Source organism: Atractosteus spatula, chromosome 11, assembly GCF_055471065.1.
Source record: "Atractosteus spatula isolate fAtrSpa1 chromosome 11, fAtrSpa1.hap1, whole genome shotgun sequence".
NCBI classification, from domain to species: domain Eukaryota; kingdom Metazoa; phylum Chordata; class Actinopteri; order Semionotiformes; family Lepisosteidae; genus Atractosteus; species Atractosteus spatula.
In genome coordinates, this window is record NC_142716.1 from 32,182,873 (window position 1) to 32,205,704 (window position 22,832).

The following is a 22,832-nucleotide window of genomic DNA, read 5'->3' on the forward strand; positions in this document are numbered from 1 at the left end:
AGTTCTCATACAGGACATTTCTTAGTTATTAAATCGCATACAGATTTGTCCTGCATACCAGTTTCATTCCCTTCATTGCTATAATTCCTACGACCTCCATAATCTTTATATTTAAAAACTGATCTCACCGTCCAAATTGTCTGTCTGTTTTTCATCTTCATTTCTGGGGGATAAATCTTGAATTTAAACACAGAGGAAACAAAACAACTATTAAACACTTTTTAATAAAAAAGCTTCTTTGGGTGTTTTACAACAATAGATACAAAATTAAAGTCTTGTTTTAGTATCACTTAGTTCATGCCTTTTTCTAAGCTACTGTACAAAAAATTATCCAAACATCAAAAACTAGCTGTATAAAAGTACAGTACATTGCGTATTTCTGAAGCACCGTCTGCCATTTACATTCCTTATAGTGATGGAAAAACATTAGATTCAAGGGAATGCTAAACTCATTTTTTAATCAAGGTTTAATGATAAATCCATCCATCCATGTTCTTACCTCTTTGAATTCAGGGTTGCGGGAGAGTCAGGGCCTATCCCAGCAACCAACAGGCGTAAGGCAGGGTACAACCCGTATGGGACACCAGTCCATTGCAGGGCAGAAACTCAGACACACAAACACTCACACCAGGGCCAAGTTTCCTGGAAGCCAATTAACCTATCAGTATGTCCTTGGACAGAGGGAAGAAACTGGAGAATCTAGAAGAACCCCTTGCAAACGTGGGGAGAACATAGAAACTCCATGGAGATGGCAGCTTAGGAAATTGAACCCAGGGCCCCAGTGCTGTAAGCCAGCAATGCTAACCACTGCACCACCATGCTGCCCACTAGATGTAAAATGAAAAAAAAAAAGTATTGGCAATCTTGTCTCTTAGGCCTATGGGGTCTTTCAGGGATCTAGCACTTGTTCCACCCTGGTCCAAATAACTTCATTGTGTTCTGGTTACTCAGTTACTTAATTGATCCATTTACTAGCTTAACGCGACCTTTTTTATAATTTCCAGTATCTATAAAGATGCAGGTTATAATTTATTCCACACCCTTGTGCTGCCGCTGCTCCCACTGATGCGCAGATGCTCTCTCTGCGTGGAGAGCTGGCCCGGAATTTCGCCCTCGCTGTAGTCCGCAAAGCGATGAGCGTCGGGGACGTCGCCACGGGGTTGGGGGGGGAAACGCTTCCAAGGGACCTCTCCCTCCAGTGTGGGTCTCTTCTCTCTTCCGGAAACGGATTCGTCGTCCTCCCCAGGCAGAAAGAGCACAGGAGGGCCTTTAATCTCTCTTTCCTCCTCCTCCTCCTCCTCCGGGTGGAGCTCCTCAGGGTCACAGCTCCCTGACAAACACACTCATTCAGTTCCACATCTCAGTGCAGTGAGGGGCTTCACACAACAGGGTTTCACAACTCTGGCGCTGATGTCTGCTTTGAGCTCTTACCTGCAGCACTGCACTATTTGATTGTATTTCCTTAACTGGACCATTTTAAAAGTCGTTTTCAATTCTTACAGTCTAAGGCAAGTTTAATGATTTGTATCGACCCTTTGCCAGGAAATGTGTTTCCGAGTTTCCCTCATTTAGGAAGTGAGCAACTGCACTGAAGACTTCCTTTTACACAGTGTTTGCTACAGACTTTGCTAAGAGCAATTTACACTTGTCAGTGTACAATTAACTGGCAAGCTATTGAAATTAACAGCTACAGTGGAGCAGCAATTTTGCAAGTGACAAGCAGACTCCACATGGTCCTGTTTGCTAAATGTCTGAGTATTAATGCACTAAAAAATGTTTCCCTCAGTAACCAAACACAGGGAGCAAGAAAGAAGAATTATCTCTTAAACAAAGCATCTCAGCACTGTGTTCAAAGTGTTGAAGAGCTCATCAGGAGGAGAGGCAAGAAGATTATAGGGTGTTCTGAAGAGCAGGGATACTGTAGTAAACTCATGACAGTAGCAGTATTCAAAGATGTTACAGGAATAAAACCACAGAGTGCAGGAACCTGACCCTCTGCTTCCCATATACTCAAGTTTTTACCAACTGCAGTTTTTCCATCCACAGGGGTTTTCAGGAACATACAGTATTGTGAGATTGGTGGGGTTGAATACTTAACACAGGCACTGTATAAATAAATAACTGTAACATAATACTAACAAATGAACATTCTCACAATATGGAAGATACATTTAAGTTTATTTTAGGTATTTCATGAAGGATCTCAGAGTATCACCTCCAAGAATATGGTTGAGTACTGTATTTCGTTGTAGTCTCACGCTCTGTGTAAAGTGCCTCCTGTCCTGAGTATTAAATGTATTCACCATTATTTCCATTTGTATCAGTTTAGATGTTTCATGCTCAAGCTACACCTTCAATTTGTTTAAATTAAGTTAGGACTTCTTCCCATACAAAACTAATTTTTGGCACTTGTCTGACCAGGAGCACTACTTCCTGTTTCAAGCGTACCTCCTCTGGGATCCACTATCTCCACAGTGGCCCTGTTCTTCTGACCCAAGACTGCGTTCTTTGGTGCCCTCAAGAGGATCTGAAACTTCTCATGACTCTCCTCCAGCCCGTCGTCCCGCAAGAAGATGTTCCAGGATTTTGTGTTGACTCCTGCAGAAAAGCAGGCAGGCAGAAGATTAGAGCTTAGATCTCATATTTCTATTTCACAGTCCTGTAGTGTTCGTTTATTATAAAACTACTAGATACCTACTGTAGATCATGATAATGTCTTATCTTGACCATTTTACAGAAATCTCTTCCTTGATTCTAAAAATCAGTCATTTTTTTGCAAAAATATCTTACATGTCATTATTTCAGAACTCAAATTATTGGGACAATTTTTGCTAATTTGATTGCATTCATTATCTAAATGGAATATAAAATTGTTCGAAATCAGGGTGGGACAGCATGAAAGACTTAAATACTGTGGCACTTGAGGTGTTCCATGTGATCTTCTTCCTTGCAAGGTTGAACAGGTTCAGCTGTGGGTTTCGTAGCTGCAAACTGAGATGTGAAAAACGCAGAACTGGCAGCTTGGCTGTCATGTGAAAAACAGACTGGCTTGTACCAGAGTAAGCAGCAGTTTGTGGGCCTTGAGAAGAACCCAAGTGCGGGCGGAATAGGCAAACGAGCAGGCACAGGCCAGCATGGTAAATGGGCAGACAAAAAACCAGTCCCGATACATATAGTCTGAATCATGACACGGAAACCCAGCACATAAGGGAAATCTACAAATGGGGTCGAGGCAATCAAGCAAAGTTTGTTATTGTGTAAATTGCAGTTCACAAGCATGAGGGCAAATCCAGGAGACAAGATCAAGACGAAGCAAGGTCAAGAATCTAGAAACAGCACAAGCAGAGAACTCAAGATTGGAGAACAAAGCGAGGAATCGGAGCAAGGCTCCATTATGTGAACAGATCCCGAAGGAAAGTGCATGGAGATTTTAAATCTGATCCATCTGAGACGGGAGTGGTTGTAAATTGGGCACAGGTGGAACAGGGTTCCTGTCTGGCTGCGTAACCATGGACTGATGCGTGCATAGTCTCCACCAGTTGCCATTGTAACAATAACTTGTTATTGAGCATGGCAATCTCATCCAATCTCCTGATCTCATCCCAGTCCCATGACAATCTAATCCAAACTGAGTGTGTATCAGAGTAATTGGTGATTAAAAGTTAATAAATATATTACAGTATGTGTTTGTTTGCATGTCTATATGAGCTATGGCAGTGTCTGCCACAGCTTTTATGATTTTGGGTCATATCTATATACACAGGTAGAAGCTGTTGCTCCCTGCGGCTGAGGTGGGTACTGATAAGGACAGGTTTGCACTCACCTGGGTCAAACTGGATCAGAGAGGCTGAGCTGTGAGTGAAGTCCCGGCCCACTTTGGCTGTACCTTCCTCTGCCTGAACCAGAACACAAATGCTGTCCTGAATTCCTTGCCATTTTAAGGGTTTTCAGTTGCATGGAGATATTAAAGTTATTGGTATTACTTAAGTTACTACAAAAAAACAAACACATGCATATTAAATTCCATATGCACTGCTTTAGACTAGAATTGATGGTGTTTTTTCATTGAACAGACCCTGCAAGCTACAGGCAAAAAACCAAAAGCACAGGAAAGGATGCTTAAATGCCAGGGATGCAGCTCTAGTTTGTTTAAAGAATTTCCTTAGTTGTTAAGACAACTGCACACAGTTGTATTCTATAAGCTTAAAGGCTTAGAAAACATTAGTATTTTTCTTGAAATGCCTGGACCTAAATGTCTTATTAATAATAATACTAATTAATAATGTTATTAATAATAAGGTTATTTCATCAAGATTGCTCAAGTGACCATTGGACGGATAATTTTAAAATAAATAAAACATTTATCCTTGAAACCTTGCTGGTGTTTTTGCATTGGGAAAGACCCAGTAAACATCTGGCAAAAAAAACCCATTGTCATCCAGTGCAGTGTTATAACTGATGGCCAGCAGGTGTATTGGTCCACTCACCTGAATGCCAACATATGAAGGCTCTCCACTGGTGCCAGTGCGGACAATCTGGACAGAGAAGGTGCCCACGTTTTCACAAACACGGAAACACGTGGCGGCCAGCTCAACCCGAGACCACTGGAAAGACAGCCTGCGTGGAGAAGAATCCAATTTAAAGAATAACGAAACCTACTGAACGTCGGAGCAGTACACAAAAAGAAAGGGGTTTATGAAGATGCTAAAGACCTACAGGACATGGGACACCTTCACAGGACAATTGTTGACTGTATTAAAATTATCCATCATAGTTTATGGGTCATTTTCATGGGTCAAATTTCTTATGTAAAATGAGCTCACACTTCAGGTAATATGGAATTTCCGGCTGGATCACTGACTTTGAACTCGAAGCTGTCACTGGTGACTTCGATAGCTGGGTTGATGATGTAGCGAATGGCACGCTGGTTCAGATCCTTCTGAGTGAAGCGCCCTTGGACATACCCACCTGCTCAAGGGAGTGAAAAGATATTACACCCTGTAAACCTGTCCTCACACGCTCCAGTTTCAGGAAGATTTTATTCACAGGTGTGCAGATGCAAGAGGCTAGCAAGAGCAACTTAAGTTTCCCAGTGTGCAATGATAACCTCAATTTTGCAAAAGCATTACTTTTTGTAGGCAAACAGCAGGACAATATTTAGTTAAATTAAAAGATGCTGGGATTTAGTTCAAAAATGAAAATTGAAATATACATTTATTGTTATTAATATACAGAATAATAAATATACTGTTATTATTCTGTTATTGATAATGTTAATAAACTCAGTTTTCTTCAGAAGTGTAACAATGAACTTAGATGAAAAAATAATAAATATGTTTAAAATCTACATGGCTTTATATTGTTATTGCTTTTGACATTGTTTTTATAAATATTAAAACACTACTTCTATTATAGCTGTAATGATGAAATAACAATGACAATCAAACCCCAGAGAGGAAAGGGCAAAACCGAGTTGGAGAACTGACTTTTGCCATTTCAGTCGAGCAGAACTCCAGAATGTGAAACAATGAAGGACCTGTGAGCGCGTTCTCCAGGTATCCAAAGAAAGGTGGGCGGAGGATTGTGAACTCCAGCTCCTGGTCCTCGCTGTCGGGGTCTGAGGCCTTCAGGTGGCGGGAGGAGATGCAGATTCCATGACGACCATCCTTGAGGTTCTCCACCGTGCTGGGGGTCTCCTTGGAGACCACTCTGGGCGCCGCCTTGTCAATGAGATCCACCTGAAATACACCACAGTCATGGGACGACCCAAAGCAGGGATAAACAAAATCCAAATTTGGCGGAGGAAGGTTTGTAGAGTTGTAGTAGAGTAGTTTATTGCCATATGTACAGTACACGTACATTGGAATTCTTAATCGCGCTGATCTCTCGGGACATACACAGTACAACAGACAACACCACACAATGTAGATGATAGGAACAATAAATATGTTGTGGAAAAATAAATTCGCACTGTAGTAGTGAGACCAAGAGAAAAAAAATGGTAGACTACAGTATGTAAAAAGTGCGTAGTGCGGATGTGTATTAAGGCACTGCAGTTAGCTGTTGAGGATGCATACTGCAGTGGGATAGAAGCTGGTCTTGAGTTTAGTGTTCCTCACTTTAACAGTGCGGTATCGCTTGCCAGAGGGTAGGGGGGGAGAACAGTTTGTGGCCAGTTTGCTATTAATTCAGCTAAATCCGAATAGTTCATTTTCAGTGCTGGAGGTTTTGCATGAGAAAATAAGGAAGGTTATAAGCGAGAGGAGGCCTTTTGTTTCATCTTGCCTATTTGGGGGTTAGTAATGAACTGACCCCCAGATCTCACCCAGCAGTTTCTTCAAAGAAGCCAGGGTATCCGCTTCAACAACATGGCTGAGTAGCGTGTTCCATCCTCCCACAACCCTTTAGGTACGAAAGTGCCTCCTGTTCTCAGTTTTAAATGCACTTCCATGTACAGTAGTTGCCACTTGTGTCCCCTGGTTCCTGTTTCACTGTTCATTCTGAAGAAATTGGCAGTGTTGACTTTGTCATTGGCTTTGAGGATTTTGATTACTTGTTTTCAGGTCCCCTTGTAATATTATCTGATCAAGACTAAAAAGGTTCAGTTCCTTCAGCCTTTCAGTGTAGGACATTCCTTTAAGTCCCTGAATGAACAGTATCTAGTTATATTTTATGGAGAACAAACACAGCTTCAGCATTGTATTATATACATGAAATAAGTATTTAAATTGCATTGTCATTCCAATACACATGAACTATCTGCTCTGTTCTCTGCAGTCAGTGACCACTAGAGGGCGTGCTCATTCTAGTACAGTACATACCACACAGGTTCTGTGTTCTGCATCCAGTCGTTGTGACCACTAGAGGGCGCACTCATGTTATCCCATGCTACTGTACTGCGGCATAGGGATCATTAAGTGATCGACTGCGTACCAGGAAGGAAGACCAAAACATATTCACGTACAACTTTCATAATCCACTGACCGCGTCTGTTATTCAATTTCAGTGCTAGCCTTGTCTTTCCCACCAAACACATTACCTATACATATAAACACACAGTGTACAGTGTATATATATATATGTTTGAGAGTAGATTTAACTGCAATTATGTGCAAATAAATGAATGAAAAATGAAATGTTTTTAAATTTTTCACAAAGTTCCATGTTTTTATTAAATCTTTTGACCCATGTGCACAACATAAATCTACCTTTCCTTTCTCAGTATGGGCATACAGAAGTTCAGCCTCATCTGTTCATGTTCTAACACATACCTAGTTAATTGTTCTTCTAAAATGTCACAATAAAACAAAAATCAATATCAGTTATCAATATGTGTGACAAATGGTTTATGTCACATACGTGATCACAGAAAACTGGGTTTGAAAATGGGTTTTTCAAAGTTTGAGCAGCCTAGATCCACTTACTAGTACTGTATCAGCTTCTGCATATGCCACTGTATTTAGGCCAGACAGGTGGTCAAGCTCATACTTGGACCATAATACAAGTTAGGCTGATGATTTTCAGGCATTTACAGAATCAGTTTTGGACACCTGCTTCTATTGAGCTGTAGGACAGCCAGCATTACAATCAGTTGTAATTAAATGAATCTAATTGACTAGGATGAGTGTGAATTTTTGGTGGTGTTTAAAAACACATACAGGTATAACACTGAAAAACCAGGAGTAGGACCAGAGTGAATCAAGGGTATTACTGTACATACAAACAAAAAGGCCTACAGTACAAGAAAAAGTTACTGAGGACATTATTGAGGACATTACTGAGTGTAATGAGTATCAAAATGTAAAATCTGTGCGTGAGGAGGATTGATTCTAATGTATTTTATTTGCAGTTGTCCTGTGTTCTTTCTTACTGAAAACGCAAAGCAAAGCAGACATTTATGCATTGGTTTTGTTCTTTTGCACTTTAAAGATACTGAGAACGCAGAAGGATAAGGTGCTTCAGTTCTGATCTGAACTTAAACTTAATAGTTTAAGACATCTATTCAGTACAGCATGCCAAAATTAAAACAAACTAGTTTGCAATTTACTTTCACAATGTACTGTATTCGAAGCTCATTTGATTTTTGGAATCCATTTCTAGTGGAGCAGTAAGATCTACATGAAATATCTTGGAAACTAGACTTTTCTGTTTCATGGTCCTTATTAAGATCACGTCAAGAAAATATAATGGGTTAAAGCAAAGTGACACTCCTGTTTCCATAGTGCTACTAAATTTAATATCACTTTGGGGTTTCTAACTTTATCTTAATAGCAAGAGATCCTTATTAAATTAATAATTGTAATTATAATTATTAATGTAATGTTAGTGATAAAGCTAATGCTATGATACAAATACTATAAGCTATTTTATAGTTTAATAACTTATTTCTGAAAAAACAATTAAATGGTATGAGTTTGACTGACAATATTACTTATCATAAGAGTCTTCTCACTGAAAATGTCCTCATCTAAATTATCCACCCTTTTCTGGTACAATTAACATTCTCTTAAATGACTATAAAACCCATTCTTACTTTCATGAGTAACACAGCTCCCCAAAAGGCTTGATCACTTCACAGATATACGACTTATGTGATATTTAACAATATCAACTAAAGAAAGAACTTTGTGTTTTTAAAACGAAACTTACAACAAAAAAAAAAAACAACCCACCAGGACATTTTCGGAAATAAGACCTCAAAGTTCAGGAAGGCAGCCAGGGATTACAGTAAGCTAAAACTTTAACGTGCTGCGCCCCACAGTAAAAGCATGTGAATCCAACCAAGTGACAATTTGTATCCTGCAGGGGGCTAGCAGAAACTTTCCTGGGCCGACTGGCTTCACCTGGGCAGACAAACACACCTTCCTCAGAGGCTTGTCTTCCGGCTGCTGGCCAGCACGTTAGCTGAGCCGCTGACAGCTCAGCAGAATTTTAAAGTGGGCATGTCACAGGGGGAAAGGAGGACAACGTACCAGGCAACCTGGCCAAGATTCGTTTCCGCATGCTGCCACCTTCGGCGGCCGATCTTAATTAACTCTTGCCTTTCCTGCCAGCACGGGCAATTCTTCATTGCTACCTTTCTTCCTTCCACAGCTTTTCTTTACCCTCCACCAGTTTGGGTTCTAACAGGTACCGTCCGGTAACGTTCCAATCAATGCCTGCTGATGCAGAAACAATGATGCATGCATTCTTGCTGTCTATTAGTGGTGCACTGCACCTGCCAGAACAAAAACGCACTGGCCACGTGTCTACCTGGAACTGAAGTATTTTTAAAACCAGATCATGCTTTGGTAAGACCCTATTAAGAATATAGCAAATACTGAATATAGAACATTGAATAGCAAATATAGAATGTTGTAGCCTGCAAAAAAATTGAGGTTACTGTGTTCCATAAGCTCTGCTTTTGCAAAGAGCATAGAGAAGAGAGACCAGAAGTCCTCCATCTAAAATGGACATGGACAGATGAGAAGAAATGCATTTCCTCTGTTTTGAACTGTGGAAAATTCTGAACAGACTAGGGGAGTGTTCAACATGTGCTGCACTAAAGTACTGACAAAGGACAGATGGGCTACTTCAGGCTGAATAATGAAACAAGAACCCTAGGACTCAACTGTAGTTTAAGCAGAAGTGCGTTTAAGGTTGGAAATACTATGTACCACAGTAAGTGTAGTGGGTACGGGCAACAATATGCTTGACCATGAGTCTGAAGCCCTGGGAGACCTCAAGAAAAGTCTGCAAAAACTCCTCAGATTCAGCTGCAAAATTTCAAACAAGCATGATGGCTTGAATGTCTTCTTCTGTGTTTTAACCACTCCTAGTACCTTCAGTCCTGTTTAGTGATACACAATATATAATTCAGGTGGGTAGCTGCGTCAGCATGTGTAGGCTGCAAAGGAACAAGTAATAGGTTTATTCCATGCTGAAAAAAAGAAGAAAGAACACAACGTTTCGGCCGTGGAGCCTTCTTCAGGTGTCTGAAGAAGGCTCCACGGCCGAAACGTTGTGTTCTTTCTTCTTTTTTTCAGCATGGAATAAACCTATTACTTGTTCCTTCACAATATATAATGATCTTTTTCATCTTAGAAAATGTACATATTTCATTTTTGGTAGTTCTACCTAATCTGTTAACCATGATTATATTTTATAAAATGTAGTACAGCACCAATCTGTGATCATGCAGTTGTAAATGGACTAAATTAAGCACTTTGAGAACCTATGATAAAAAAAACATGAAATAAAATCATTCTGTTGATTGCTCAATCAAATGAATGACTGCTAACATTAACAGAGACATGCTGTACCTGTATAGTGAAGGCAATGGGCTCTTTTCTCAGCTGCCCATAAAGGAGAAAACCATCATTGGTCCCATCAGAAGCCGTGAGCAAGATCTTGTCAATCACTGCTGGTCCTCCACTGTGCTGGTAGGTCACATCCAGGTGGTTGATGTCAGCCTGTGTGAAAGAAGCCTGGGAAAGGGGCTTTCCCTTCAGGAAAAGCCTGCCATGCTGAGGAAGCTGGGCCATGGAAAAGGTGAGATTTTGTACCGCAGTGTCTGGGTCACGGAGCTCCAGAATGTCTTGCGAGATGGTCACCGTGGCACCCTCCAGCACCCGGATGCCTCCTTTGAGAAGCAATGTTGGAGGAATGCGATCCGTGTGTTCGATGATGAAGGCCAGGGAGCCGTTCTTAGAGGTCCTTCCATTGCTAATCACAAAGCTGTTCGCAATCATACAAAGCACAGCAACATTTCCATTAAGTATATTGTGATGTAGTAAATCGGCTTGTCTAGAAACACGCCCAGGATAATCTCTGTCCCCACCCAGACTGTTTAGCCCAAAAACTGTTCTTCATTCAAAAAACAAAACAACCCCTATTCCGGATGAGTCAGAATGAGCTCTCCAATGAAAGACTGCTAGAAATTTGGGTTACATCGAGATTGTCAGTTGCTCAACGATGATGAGCTAATAATGTGTATTTCACAAAGCCACATGTTTTTTCTTCTAAGCTACTTAATTTAATATCTAAGTTTTCTGAGAGTTTGTCACTAGCTTGGCTGTGTCCAGGAGCTTTATTCCAACTGTAACGCACAACTCTTTATAATTAACCTAAATGCATCTTCTTGACCGCGTTAAATGCAAAAGAACAACTCTCAGTTAATAGGAAGCAAAAATGGTGCAGGTAAGGTCAATTAAAGGCTCTGTCTAACTTTAGATGTTTCATTTAATGAAATCCAAGGAGCTTGACATGGGCTTGAGAGTCTCACTATTAAACCAAATGGCCAACTGCTATTGTGAGCCACTTAATTTGCTTTGTGAAACAGCAGAAAGTTGCAGAAGTTCTGAGGGGAAGATATTCTCCAAAGCATCTCTTTCATACAATGTTGTAACTATCTTTGCCATTATCTTGCTGTAACACTGTTGCACTGACTTCGTGCTTGGTAAATCCTGTCTGTCATTGTGTTGTTACTGTATGTTGGGAGTGTGCTGTAAAATGCATTTCCCCAAATGGGACAACAGAGCTTGAATTGAATCTGTCGACTCCACTGTGCTAAACCCTGTCGATATACCATATCACCTGAAGAGGTGTCACACTTCAACACAAAGCAATTTAGGTATCATTTCAGCTCAGGTCTCACCTGTAAGCCCTATGTTAGTTATCCATGAATAACATACTATACTAGCACTTAAAAATGATGGATAAACTCAGTACTTACTGAATTACTTACTGAGCCTAGCTACTGTACTTACTGAATTTATTCCATTTAGTTACTAATAATTAATACATACGATGCATGTTTCACTAGTAATGTTTGCTACAGAACGTATGAGATATGTAATGTACTAGCACTCAACAATGTGATTCAGTAATTAGTAATGTGGCATACAAGTGACTCATAAGAAAAGTGTTGCAGAATTTATCAAATTAAACAACCGATGCAGTAGAGGAAGATCAGACTTAGACACAAACAGAAAGAAAGAATGTGGAGACTTCACCAGCAGTATACAGTAAAAGAGAATTAAGCAGTGACAGAGCAGGCCAGCCACAGAGAGCATCCTACAGAGGTTTTCAGGGTGACAGCTTTTCTTTTCTGTTCCTACAACACAGTAGTAGACAGAGTAAGAACAACGAATCTTCGCTTCTCTTTCCAGATTGCAAGGTTTGTGTATCTTGTCGCCATTAAATTACACCTGCTCAGGGAAGCCGACATCGATTGCAGGAGTGACAATAAAAAAACAACTGAAAAGAGCACAGCGTAGCTGCCTGCCAATCCAATCTGCCTCTCACACATGTTTTCTCCAGACTGGCTCGTGTGCCTGCAGCTGATAAGTATACACACGAACCGCTGAGAAGGAGACCTTGTTTTCAGCCAAACCGGTGAAACAGCTGGTGACGTGTCCCACATTTCTGGGTAATTATGTGGTGGGATCCCTCTAAAAACCTTTTTTTTGGAACCCAACATGCACTGAAATGCCAGGAGTTATTATTTGGTTAATAATCTCCATTTATCATCCCCTGTCAATGCAAAGAAAAGGGGGGGGAAAAAAAACCCTTCTGCCTTCTTTGGCCAAATCATGTTGTCTGAGTTGATAAAACCCTAAGCTAATTTTTATGCACTGGTGTTGCATCAGTTTGACAACAATCTGTCAGTCTGTTTTGCAACCCAGAACTTCATTTGAAGGTTTGTTTCATCAGTCTTGATGGGGTCTGGCTTCAAAACACAACCCAGGTAGCAGAATACCTGTTTTTATTCAGTATGTCACCTTTATCAAGTTTTTTGTCAAATATATAAACAAGCTAAAACCTTCGGATACTAAGCTCTGCTCTAAGCATACACTTTTGGTGCACATCATGAAGAATTTGGAATACTGTAGTTCTTGTACTGTACATATAAAAAAACCTATACATGTAACTGCAACATATGCTTATCCTCAGGAAAAAGAAACTTTTTTGTATCATGTGCAATGACATTTTATTAAACAGACGTGCTATAGGAAAATTTATTATGGTGATTAACAATCGTTATCAGCATCGATTAACAGGGGCCTACTGTCAACGACACTGCACTGCCCTTTGGTCACTGCACATCTGTAATGCATGCTTGGCACCAAGGTACAGTACAGAGGTTGTCCTTTGGGAATTGATAGGCCTTATTGTCACTACCAATTGGTGTTAATTAGCATTCTGTAAAACATCAATTTGACAGTAAAACTAATAAGTATACAAATGTACTGTATACATGTTCATTTATATGTATAATGACTTTTGTACAATGTAACCTATTGCAAAGCATATCTTTTATTGTGTTATCATTGTCAGATTTTAACATATGTTTTTTCATTTTTCAAAGGAACTCAAGTGTGCTATATAATGTATACTGTATAGTATGCCCAGTGTCAGACATTGAGTACTGCTCACAACGAAATAGTATACAGTATATATTGAATCTGGCACAAATATCAAATGCTTTGATTTTTAAGTGGTCAGATGTCAAGTCTCTGCCTCCAGGTCGCCTAAACTTATTTTTAGAAGTTAACAGAACTGTTCAGCATTGCATTGTGTGATCATATCAGCTACAGAGGACTGCACACGTTGTAGCTTTGTCTGCCTGAAACACTACAGGGAATTAATAGCCATGAGATGCAAAATTAAATTAATGTTAAACTGACAACTTGCATGTTCAAAAAAATATTTTCTAGCCAATCATGTGAATGTGGAAGGAACACAGTCCAGCTCAGGAGATATCTGCTGGTCTTTACTCCCGAGTATGTTTGATGGGATCACTGTAATCCCATTACATCCCACCCCAGCTGGCCTTCCCAGTCAACCTAACCAGTTACAGAAACCCAGCCAAGACATGTGCACACGTTTCATGGCCTCTCACAAATTGGCACAGATCTATTCTCCTCATATTTCATGCCTCGCACAGATTTTAATGGAAGACATACTGGAAATGTGTGTTTTTCCCGTCATACATGGCTTTAACCCCCCAGTCCTAATGCTTTGTGTCAAGCCAAATTTTCTTTTTTGACATGCTCCAGTTTTTTTTTCTATCGAGGGAATTTAAAGTCATGAGGCAACACATACCAAGCACACAAAGAGCCAGACAGTCGGTGAATGACTCCTGATCAACACATTGGGCCGTGAGAAATAGGCATATTGAGGAGAGGAGCACTGCATCTTTGCCAGCCTCCTGCCTGCCTGATGAAACAGCCTGATCCCTCCTGACCTGGGCTGAAATAAAGCCAGCTCTTTGGGTGACAAAAGAGCTCCCTTTGCTCAAGTCACAAGATGATGGGTCAGGCGTACAGATTCAGATTTGTATTTCATTGCGTTCTACTGTAGCTTCTACAGCATGGAAAACACACCTTCTTTCGTAATGCCACCCCTCCTCTTTCCACCCATCTTCCTCTTTTCCCTCCTCTTCCCACTCATTAACAAAACTACGCATTCCCTCTCAAAACCAGGGCATTTCCATTATCGATCATGCTTCCCTTGTCAACAGATTACCGGAGAATTTCAATTTAGCCCTGAAGTGGGACATGTATATATCTCACTTATCCAGCATTGCAATATCACCACTTAACCACATTGTGGAAGGTGTTGCTGGGGTCTGTTAATTTTGCCTTCAACAAATGTTACGCTTAGATGCCATAAATCTGACTTGCTTTAGCAGCCCCAGTGACATAAAGGTACTGTACATAACAGAAGACAGGAACAACACCCACAAACAGGATAAAGCAGATCAATGTCTGCTGCATATCAAAGGACAGAACCTAGAGCAGGACAGAGCAGGACAAGCAGTAATTACATATCAAAGAACAGGACAAGCACCCATATTGTGAAACAAACATCTTTCTGCCTGTATATAAGACCTGGGAAACCCTTGCAGTTTGTCTGTTCTGTGGGGAAGACCTAGTGTGCATTGGTGTGCTTATTGAGCTCAATAAAACTGAATCAACACAAGACTGTGTCCTGCTCCTCTGATGAAGAATTTCCCACAACAGCCCATTAAGAAGCGTTTGATAATTTAGCATGCTGGTCATAGAGGTTTAGAAAGATTATCATGATTGTACCATATGCTGACCCTTTTCTGTTTTTTGTGTAGTTGTACTGTACGTGATCCTTTCTCACTACAAGTATGGGTTTAATTGTTATGTACGATATGCATGTAGGAGAATAAAAAAAGCCCTTCATCAAGAGCAAATTAAGAAATTGCAATTTAACTTGTCAGAGAAATACAGAAAACATTCATAATATAAATAGAAATATTTAGGAAAGGCAACAACAAATCTCAGATTTCATCTTGTTGTGTTGATGGTCCAGTAAAAAAGGCCTTCTATTTAAATGCTATTTTTTCCTTCTACTGTGTATTTGAAAATAATTACAAAAATAAAGCATAATTAACCATTGATGATGTACTGTAAATTAGTAAAATTCAATGTGACCATGCAGCTCATCGCCTGCTACAAGCAGTGATTTACAAAAAAAGTGAAAGGTTTATTCCCTGCTGTTAAGAAAAGAGACACAATGTAGCAGCTGTGGAGCCTTCTTCAGTTATGAAAGGCTCTACAGCCAAAACGTTGTGCTCTTTTCTTTTTAGCAATGAATAAACCTTTGCCTGTTCCTTCCTTTTGCAGCCTATGCATACTGACACAGGAACGTACCTGTGATTTTAAAAAGCGTAGCGAGTGTGAAGAAATATAGCGTGCCCATCAGGGGCTTCGTATTTCAGTATTTCAAATCTCAAACTGTAATTTCTTTTCTGTACTTCCCTCTGTAAAGGGATCATCTGGCTCTGCCTTGCAGACTCCCCGTAGCCCTGCAGCTCGCCCTCTGCCCCCAGCTCACCTGAAGGAATCCTGTCCATCCTCATGGCTGTTGTCGTGCACGTAGCACACTTTCTGAGCTGCTATGTCCAACTGGCTGAACGTGGCGATGGGCAGGCCGGGATAATTGATGGACTCTATGTGACCACGCACAGGTGGCACAGATACGGCATACAGCAGCTCCTCCACTTTGCCGGTGCCATCTGTTGCTAGGAGAACATCTGTCGTCAAGGTCACCCTGTCACCCTCAGTTAGAGTTACAGGTTTGGTGAGGAGAACAATGTCACCTAGGAGAGAGAGAGAGGAGGGAGACTGTGGGCTTATCAATTCTGGATTGGTGCTGTATCATACGACTTAAGAGAAGGCTATAGTTCCAAAACAAGGAGTTGGTGCAGCATAAAGACAGTACCATCATAACAAATGGTGGAGGGAATAAGGGACAAATACAACTCACTAAACATATAACTCACTGTGCATTATGTTGCACTAATACACTGCGAGTTGTGCACACTGTACACAGTGTACTAATTTTAATTAATTGAAGAGTACTTTCCTCTGAGTACACAATATCAGATTGTTGGAAAGTTTTATGTGATTTATGTCAATTAGCAACAGCACAGTTACATTTTAAACAAGCAGGTATAAGACCATGATCTGTCTGAAGCTGCACTGTTCACATACTTATTGTGGTCCAGTTCAGCGAAATTGAAAAAAGGTGTTCTGGAATTGTGAGTGTACTGTAAGTGGCATCTTGGTGTTACTTTACGTGTTACTTGCTATAGGAACAAGTATTGATATATTCATCCAACCGTTTTCCAAACTCTTTATCCAACACAAGGTTGTGGGACAGCCAGAGCATATCCCAGCAAGCAAGGGGCGTAAAACAAGACAGGTTACACCCTGGATGGGATGTCTGTCCATTGAAGGGTATGCACAGACAAACCCCTACAGTATCAGTATGTCTTTGGACTGCAGAAGGAAACTAGAACACCTGGAGGAAACCACCATGAAAATGCGGGAACATATTACCATGTACAGTAAGTAGCGCCACAGCAATTGAACCCAGGGCTTCAGTGTTGCAAGGCAGCAATGCTAACCACTGCATCATGATGCAGCTCAATATTTTTTGTGAATTGTGAGACAAAAGAATTGTGTATCACTGGCCTAAGTGACATGGATAAAAACTATGACTTCCTAAAACTTCATAAAATTGTAAAGTGGTTCATTATGTTTGTGCTAAGATAAACATGAAATCAATATCCTGTAATTGTGTGAAGTATTGACTCAAAGATGAATGAATCAAAGATGAATAAACCTCCACACGAAGTATTAATGACACGTATGGAGCACAGGAACCAGAAAGTGGAAAAGCACAAATGATCAGGCAGAGGTCAGACAGTTATCATGGTGTTGGCTGCGGTTTCAACTGTGAATGTCCTCTATTGTTTGTACCTATGGTGACCTTAACATTTCTTGTTTAGAAGTACTGTAGATGCTTAACTGATCTAAGCAGGTCTGGATTCTCTACAATACTAACATTATTATGGCTTGGCTTCAGCCTCCAGGCCATATTAAAGGATGGAAATTGCAAAGGGGAAACAGTTTCTGGGGCTAAGATAGAAAGCACCACATGCCAGACCTCTCACACCCCACCTTTGTCAATGTCCCGCAGAGAGATGAAGACACTGTGGGCAGGGCTTTCATTGTCCAGGTCAGTCAGGTAGAAGCGGAAGCTGTCATGACCTTTGGCCCCCAGGATAGTTGTGTGCAGGTACCACAAGCGGTTCATCTCCACATCTTCCTGAGTGAAATTCATGCCAGGCTGCAGTAAAGCCCAACCCCCTGCTATCTGGACAACAGAATGGGGCAAGTGCCCATTTCTCAGAATTTGGAAATACTAATTTTTGCTTTTTTTGCTTCAAGGTGTAATAACAAACTATTCATATAGCTGTAAAAACAGACTGTTAGTCAAAACAACTTTGCCCTATGAAGGAACATGAGAGAGGAAGACAAAACAAGCACATCCAGTGAGATTTGTTTTCACACTGCAAACAGCAGGCTGCAGTATCTGTCGGAATATGGATGCAGCTCTGTCTTGGAAGCACCACAGGCAAGGAGGGAATACGTGACTTAGTTCAATCAAATCCAAAATCAACTAATGTGCAATGAATTCAAACTTCAATCTGCCAAGAAAGAGTGTGTTGAAAATTCACCCAAGACATGCATTACCAACCTACTGTATCTGTTGTAAGTGTCCAGCAAGGGAACAAAGGACACGGAAAATGATTAAGGAGGAAGACCTGACCTTAAGTTGCAGCTGACCAAACTTGGGGCAGGAATTCAGGACATAGTAGAGCCTGTCGCTGGGGGTGTCCTTGTCTTCGGCTTCCAGAACCACGCTGGAAATCACCTTGTTCTCTGCTGCGTTCACCTCAAGACCTGTATTCCTGGAGCAGAAAGTATAAACAGAGCTAACAGTCCATAACAGCAAGATTCCTGTTAATAAACACACCAGCAACAATTCTGTTTTCTGGTGGCACTGTGCTCCTCCAAACACTGAAACAGAACCAGTACCACTCTCCTCCCTGTTGTCCCACTTGCTCATTAGCTTCAATCTGTTACAGTGAGACAGATCGGTTGAGTTTTCAGCCTTTCAATTTGCTGACTGTATGCTCAGTAGCATACTGTAACTGGGTTGCTACTGTACTTGGTCTAATATAGATATATTATCCCAGCTCGCTAACCTTACAGAATACCTGTGATGGTAGATAGTTTGAGCTGGATTATACCTGGACAACTACAATCTACTTAGCAGCCAGTCTGGACTTTTAAGGCAGGATTTGACTGTACAGTAGATGTTGACTAATAGACTTTCTCTATTTCTAGACAGCGAAAAGCTTTGCTTCTACTGAAGAATTTGAGAAGTTATTGGGAAAAACCATACAGGAGAATCATTGCAGAAATGTTTGTCTCAAATCATCTGCTTTATGCTGAACTAGAAGAGGACATTTTAGAATGAAAGGATGCAATATTAATAACTTATGTAATGTCGCATTTATATTATAGTTGTGTGATTTTTCCATTCCAGCTGTTTTCACAATCTTAATAACAAACACATAAAGAGACAACATACTTTAGCTCTAAAACAATAATTAAATCTGACTTCACACTCATACTTAATATACAGATAATTACAAAATATACAGCACAAATCTTGAATGTAATTAATGTAATATGAACGTTACTTCAGTAGTTCTATCAAACCCCATTTAACACAGGGAACCCCACTTTGTAATGAGGAATGAGCCAAGGAGCTGTTGCAAGGGTGAAGATGGGATGGTGGGGGATGAAAAACTAAAATAAACAAAGTCAGCAATAAGTGTAATATCTGTGGAGAAAACTAGGGTTTGAGAGTCCAAAACATGCGAATAAGAATTTTAAACTCCATGAATGACTTCTAGCCTGTGATATATACATATAACACATTAATATGTGTTTGTCAGATTCCATTATAGACAGAACCAGTTAACGTATTGCCAAGAGTACAAAGGACAGACCAGAACTGTTGCACTGAGACATTTAATTTAGCTGTGTAATGAACTAAAATGACTCCATAAAGAAAAGAAAAACATCCATCCACCAACCATGACTTAATTGATATAATCCACTGCCACCCCGTTGAGAGCAAACTGCTAACTATTGTTAGAGTACTGTAGATATAGCTGAAGTAGATATGGCACAACCAAACAGCAAGGACAACAGCCCTGCCAGTTTGTTTCGCATGAGAAGAAGCTGCCTCAGCCTACATCTTGAAAGGCAGGTCCACCTTGTCAGCACAATCCGCAAGGAAGTGAAGCAGGCGAGCGGTGTCTGCCAAAAACACGCATCATTTCTGCTCTCCTGGAGCTTACACGACGCCTACTGCCAAGCGGTGACCCAAAACTCCTGATCTAAGGAAAACAGAAATGCGCAGAGCTGCACCTGGAGATTTGACTGAAATACAACAAATTCCCAGTCAGAGGACTTTTCCTTGCGTGTGCACAACACAGGTTATGTAGCCCTCCCCCCTCTCAGATCTCCCCTTTACATTTTTGGCTTGGTATTTTGTCCCAGGGCGTGCTTACTTCAACAGCCTGGGCTTTTCATCGTTGACTGGTATGATGTGGACATGCACTGTCCCTTGGACTGTGTGTTTGCCATCTGTCAGCTGAACGGCGAAGCTGTCCTTGAGGGTTTCTGTGTCATCGTGCATGTAGACGATCTTCATTCCTGCAGAGAAAGAGGGGAGGCAGGGGGTGGGGATAGGAGCAGAGACAGTTGCCACTCTGTGAGAATTCTCCAAAGTTCAAAGCTAAGAAAAAAAGTGGATTTGGGGTCTGAAATGCCCAAGTCTGAGCTCACTCTTCACAAATCACATTTCCTTACAGTATATGTAAACATGTCATTATCTGAGAACATCACTGGATATGGCCATCATAACAAAAATCTAAAACAAAATCACAAAATATCACCAGCATCACAAAAACATCAAATTAACAAACATGTCATTATTTATAAATGGCAGTTGCTGAATAAGGGGATGGTATTGTTTTATTTGTATGGTTCTGGCAGTTAAAACAACATATGGTGCACCTAAAATTAATACCACACCATATTTGAAAACACTTAAACTGAAATCATGGGAAATCCACTGTAAATCACTGAGGTCAAGCATCAACAAGAAGAATGAGGGCAGAGAAAATACAATTGTAATCTTGCATCCTGTGTTGCTGTTCTTTTATTCAGTTATGTGGTTTAAAGCATACAGTATTTAAATTATAAAGAATTATTTGATTCCGTTTGTAGATAGGTTTTTGTTAATATAGATGTCCTTGTTTTCTGACAGGTCATACTGGATGATGTGGTTAAGGAAGGGAGAGATCAGGAAGAGTGAGAGAATGAAGCAAGGTAGAAATGTGACTGTTAAGCTGTAAAAACAAAATATTCGTCTCTTGTCCGGTTCTCATCCTTGCATTGTTCAACCCCCAATTCACGAGCTCTACAGTTCCACAAAGCACAGGGAGAGAACTGCAAAACCACCCTGCAAATATAATAAAGCAAAACAAAAGTGCCACAATACAGTGGTGAGCATTGCTGCCTCACAACACTCAGGCCCCAGATTCAATTGTTAAGGTATCAAGTTTGAAGTTTGTACTGGATGTTTTCTCCATGTTTGCATAGGTTTCCTCTGAGCGCTCCAGTATCCTTCCACTGTCCATAGACATACTGGTAGATTACTTGGCTTTTCAGGAAAACTGGGGCTAGTGTGTCTGCCCTGCGATTGACTGGTGTCCCATCCAGGGTGTATCCTGCCTTGTGTCCATTGCTTGCCAGGATAGGCTCCTGCGAGCTTGTATTGGATAAAACTGCTAGATAATTGATGGAAAAGCAAATACAAATTCCAATCACACCACACTGTACCAAAAGACTACAATACACTTGACATAACAGGGGTAAAGTAATGTCTAGTGTCTCAAGTCAAAAAGGACTCTCAAGATCTGTGCACAATTTTAACATTTCCAGAAATACCCTAAATGTCCAAAGCTATCTAATAATTTGAAGAGAGCTGATCAAATGACCTGAGGAAAAGCAGCTCAACACCACAGGCACTGTGTGACCTTTGTTTCCAACATCTGGTAGAGGAAATATCTGGACTCTACTGACAGAAAGAGCAAAGAAGGGAAATCTGTTTTATTTCTGAGGCTGATGAGATTACATAGTGAACTTAAAGTAAAAAGACTAAAGAGACTTAAAAGTGTCTTCAGAGGATAAACCAAAGATGAGACTAATAACTGATCTAGCTTAGTGTACTCCTCTTTCTATGTATAGTTATAATTTACATTTGCAACAGGATTCAGAGACTATGAACGTATCTGTTAGGCTCCATTCGGAGTATTGCTTGCCATGCTGCATAAAGGTCATTGCTGTCCTGGAATCAGCTCAGAGAAGAGCAACAAGTTACATTTCACCACTTCAGGATCCTTCAGAAATAGCTGGATGAGATCTTCAAATCATTAAGCTGCTAGTGCTTGCTTACTAAAAATCTGCTAAGAGGAAAATGTGCCTAATTGACTGAGCTAGTAAGTGGCTTTTCTTGTGTTCTGATTTTCGATTCTCCATACTGTAGGTCAAGTAAGACCGTTGTCAAGAACACAATGCAAGATAGAAACATGCTATTTATCCGAGGAACTGGCCCAACACAGACTGACCTTGGCGGAGCTGCTGTAAGGTGAAAGAGTGAATCAGTAGATCCTGGTCTAGCATGCCAGAGCCCATCTGTTTATAGCGGCTCATCTGGAGCCCGTAAATGCCATTCAGGATTGTCCCGTAGGCTGGACGGACGAGGACGGAGAAGGTCAGGGTATCAGGGGGAGCATCTAAATCCACAGCATCCAAGACTGCCGGACTCAGCTCACTCATCCCTCCCTCTGTCACCTAGAAGGAGCACCACAGGAAAACACCCCTTGAGTCAACTTTGTTCAGTCTCATCAAGATGGGAAGACGTACTGTAGCTGCTCCTGTTCCTGGAGGAGCTGCTATGCCTTTTGGTTTGCAGTTTTCTACAGGATGTTACTTTAAGCCCCAAAGTTATTATGTGTCTAATTAAGCCTATAATGGACTTACAGTATGTAGTGGTTCATGTTGTGGGTTCAAATCCTAGGTGAGACACTGTCCCAGGTTGTACTCTTGAGACAGACAATTCAGCCAAACTGCTCCAGTAAAATCACCACTTGTATAGATTAACGCAAATATAAGAGACTCTGAGTAAAAGCTTCAGCCCAATTAAAAAAAGTAAAAAATTGTAATAATCCTGCAGGCACACTAGCCCTCCAGGACCAGCACTGAGCACCAATGACTAAGAATGAAGGAAGAGAACAATATTGTAACCTTAATGAAAAGGGATCAGGTAAAAAAAACGGGTCTGACTGCTCAGCCTTGCTGTGCCACAAAGTAGAGGAAATCCAG

General features: G+C 40.7%; 1 protein-coding gene across 1 annotated transcript in view; it reads right to left on the reverse strand.

The window, feature by feature from the left end:
* Positions 1 to 22,832, reverse strand: part of frem1b (Fras1 related extracellular matrix 1b) — a 59,267-nt gene that overhangs the window by 6,311 nt on the left and 30,124 nt on the right. The window contains exons 19-31 of the mRNA XM_088927206.1: positions 22,076 to 22,301; positions 19,952 to 20,096; positions 18,133 to 18,274; positions 17,481 to 17,676; positions 15,850 to 16,114; positions 10,302 to 10,716; positions 5,537 to 5,738; positions 4,824 to 4,968; positions 4,488 to 4,617; positions 3,824 to 3,896; positions 2,449 to 2,598; positions 1,041 to 1,330; positions 129 to 176 (exon numbers count right to left, since the gene is read on the reverse strand). Of these exons, the coding sequence (XP_088783332.1) occupies positions 129 to 176; positions 1,041 to 1,330; positions 2,449 to 2,598; positions 3,824 to 3,896; positions 4,488 to 4,617; positions 4,824 to 4,968; positions 5,537 to 5,738; positions 10,302 to 10,716; positions 15,850 to 16,114; positions 17,481 to 17,676; positions 18,133 to 18,274; positions 19,952 to 20,096; positions 22,076 to 22,301 (2,427 nt within the window). The remainder of the gene's footprint in view (positions 1 to 128; positions 177 to 1,040; positions 1,331 to 2,448; positions 2,599 to 3,823; positions 3,897 to 4,487; positions 4,618 to 4,823; positions 4,969 to 5,536; positions 5,739 to 10,301; positions 10,717 to 15,849; positions 16,115 to 17,480; positions 17,677 to 18,132; positions 18,275 to 19,951; positions 20,097 to 22,075; positions 22,302 to 22,832) is intronic.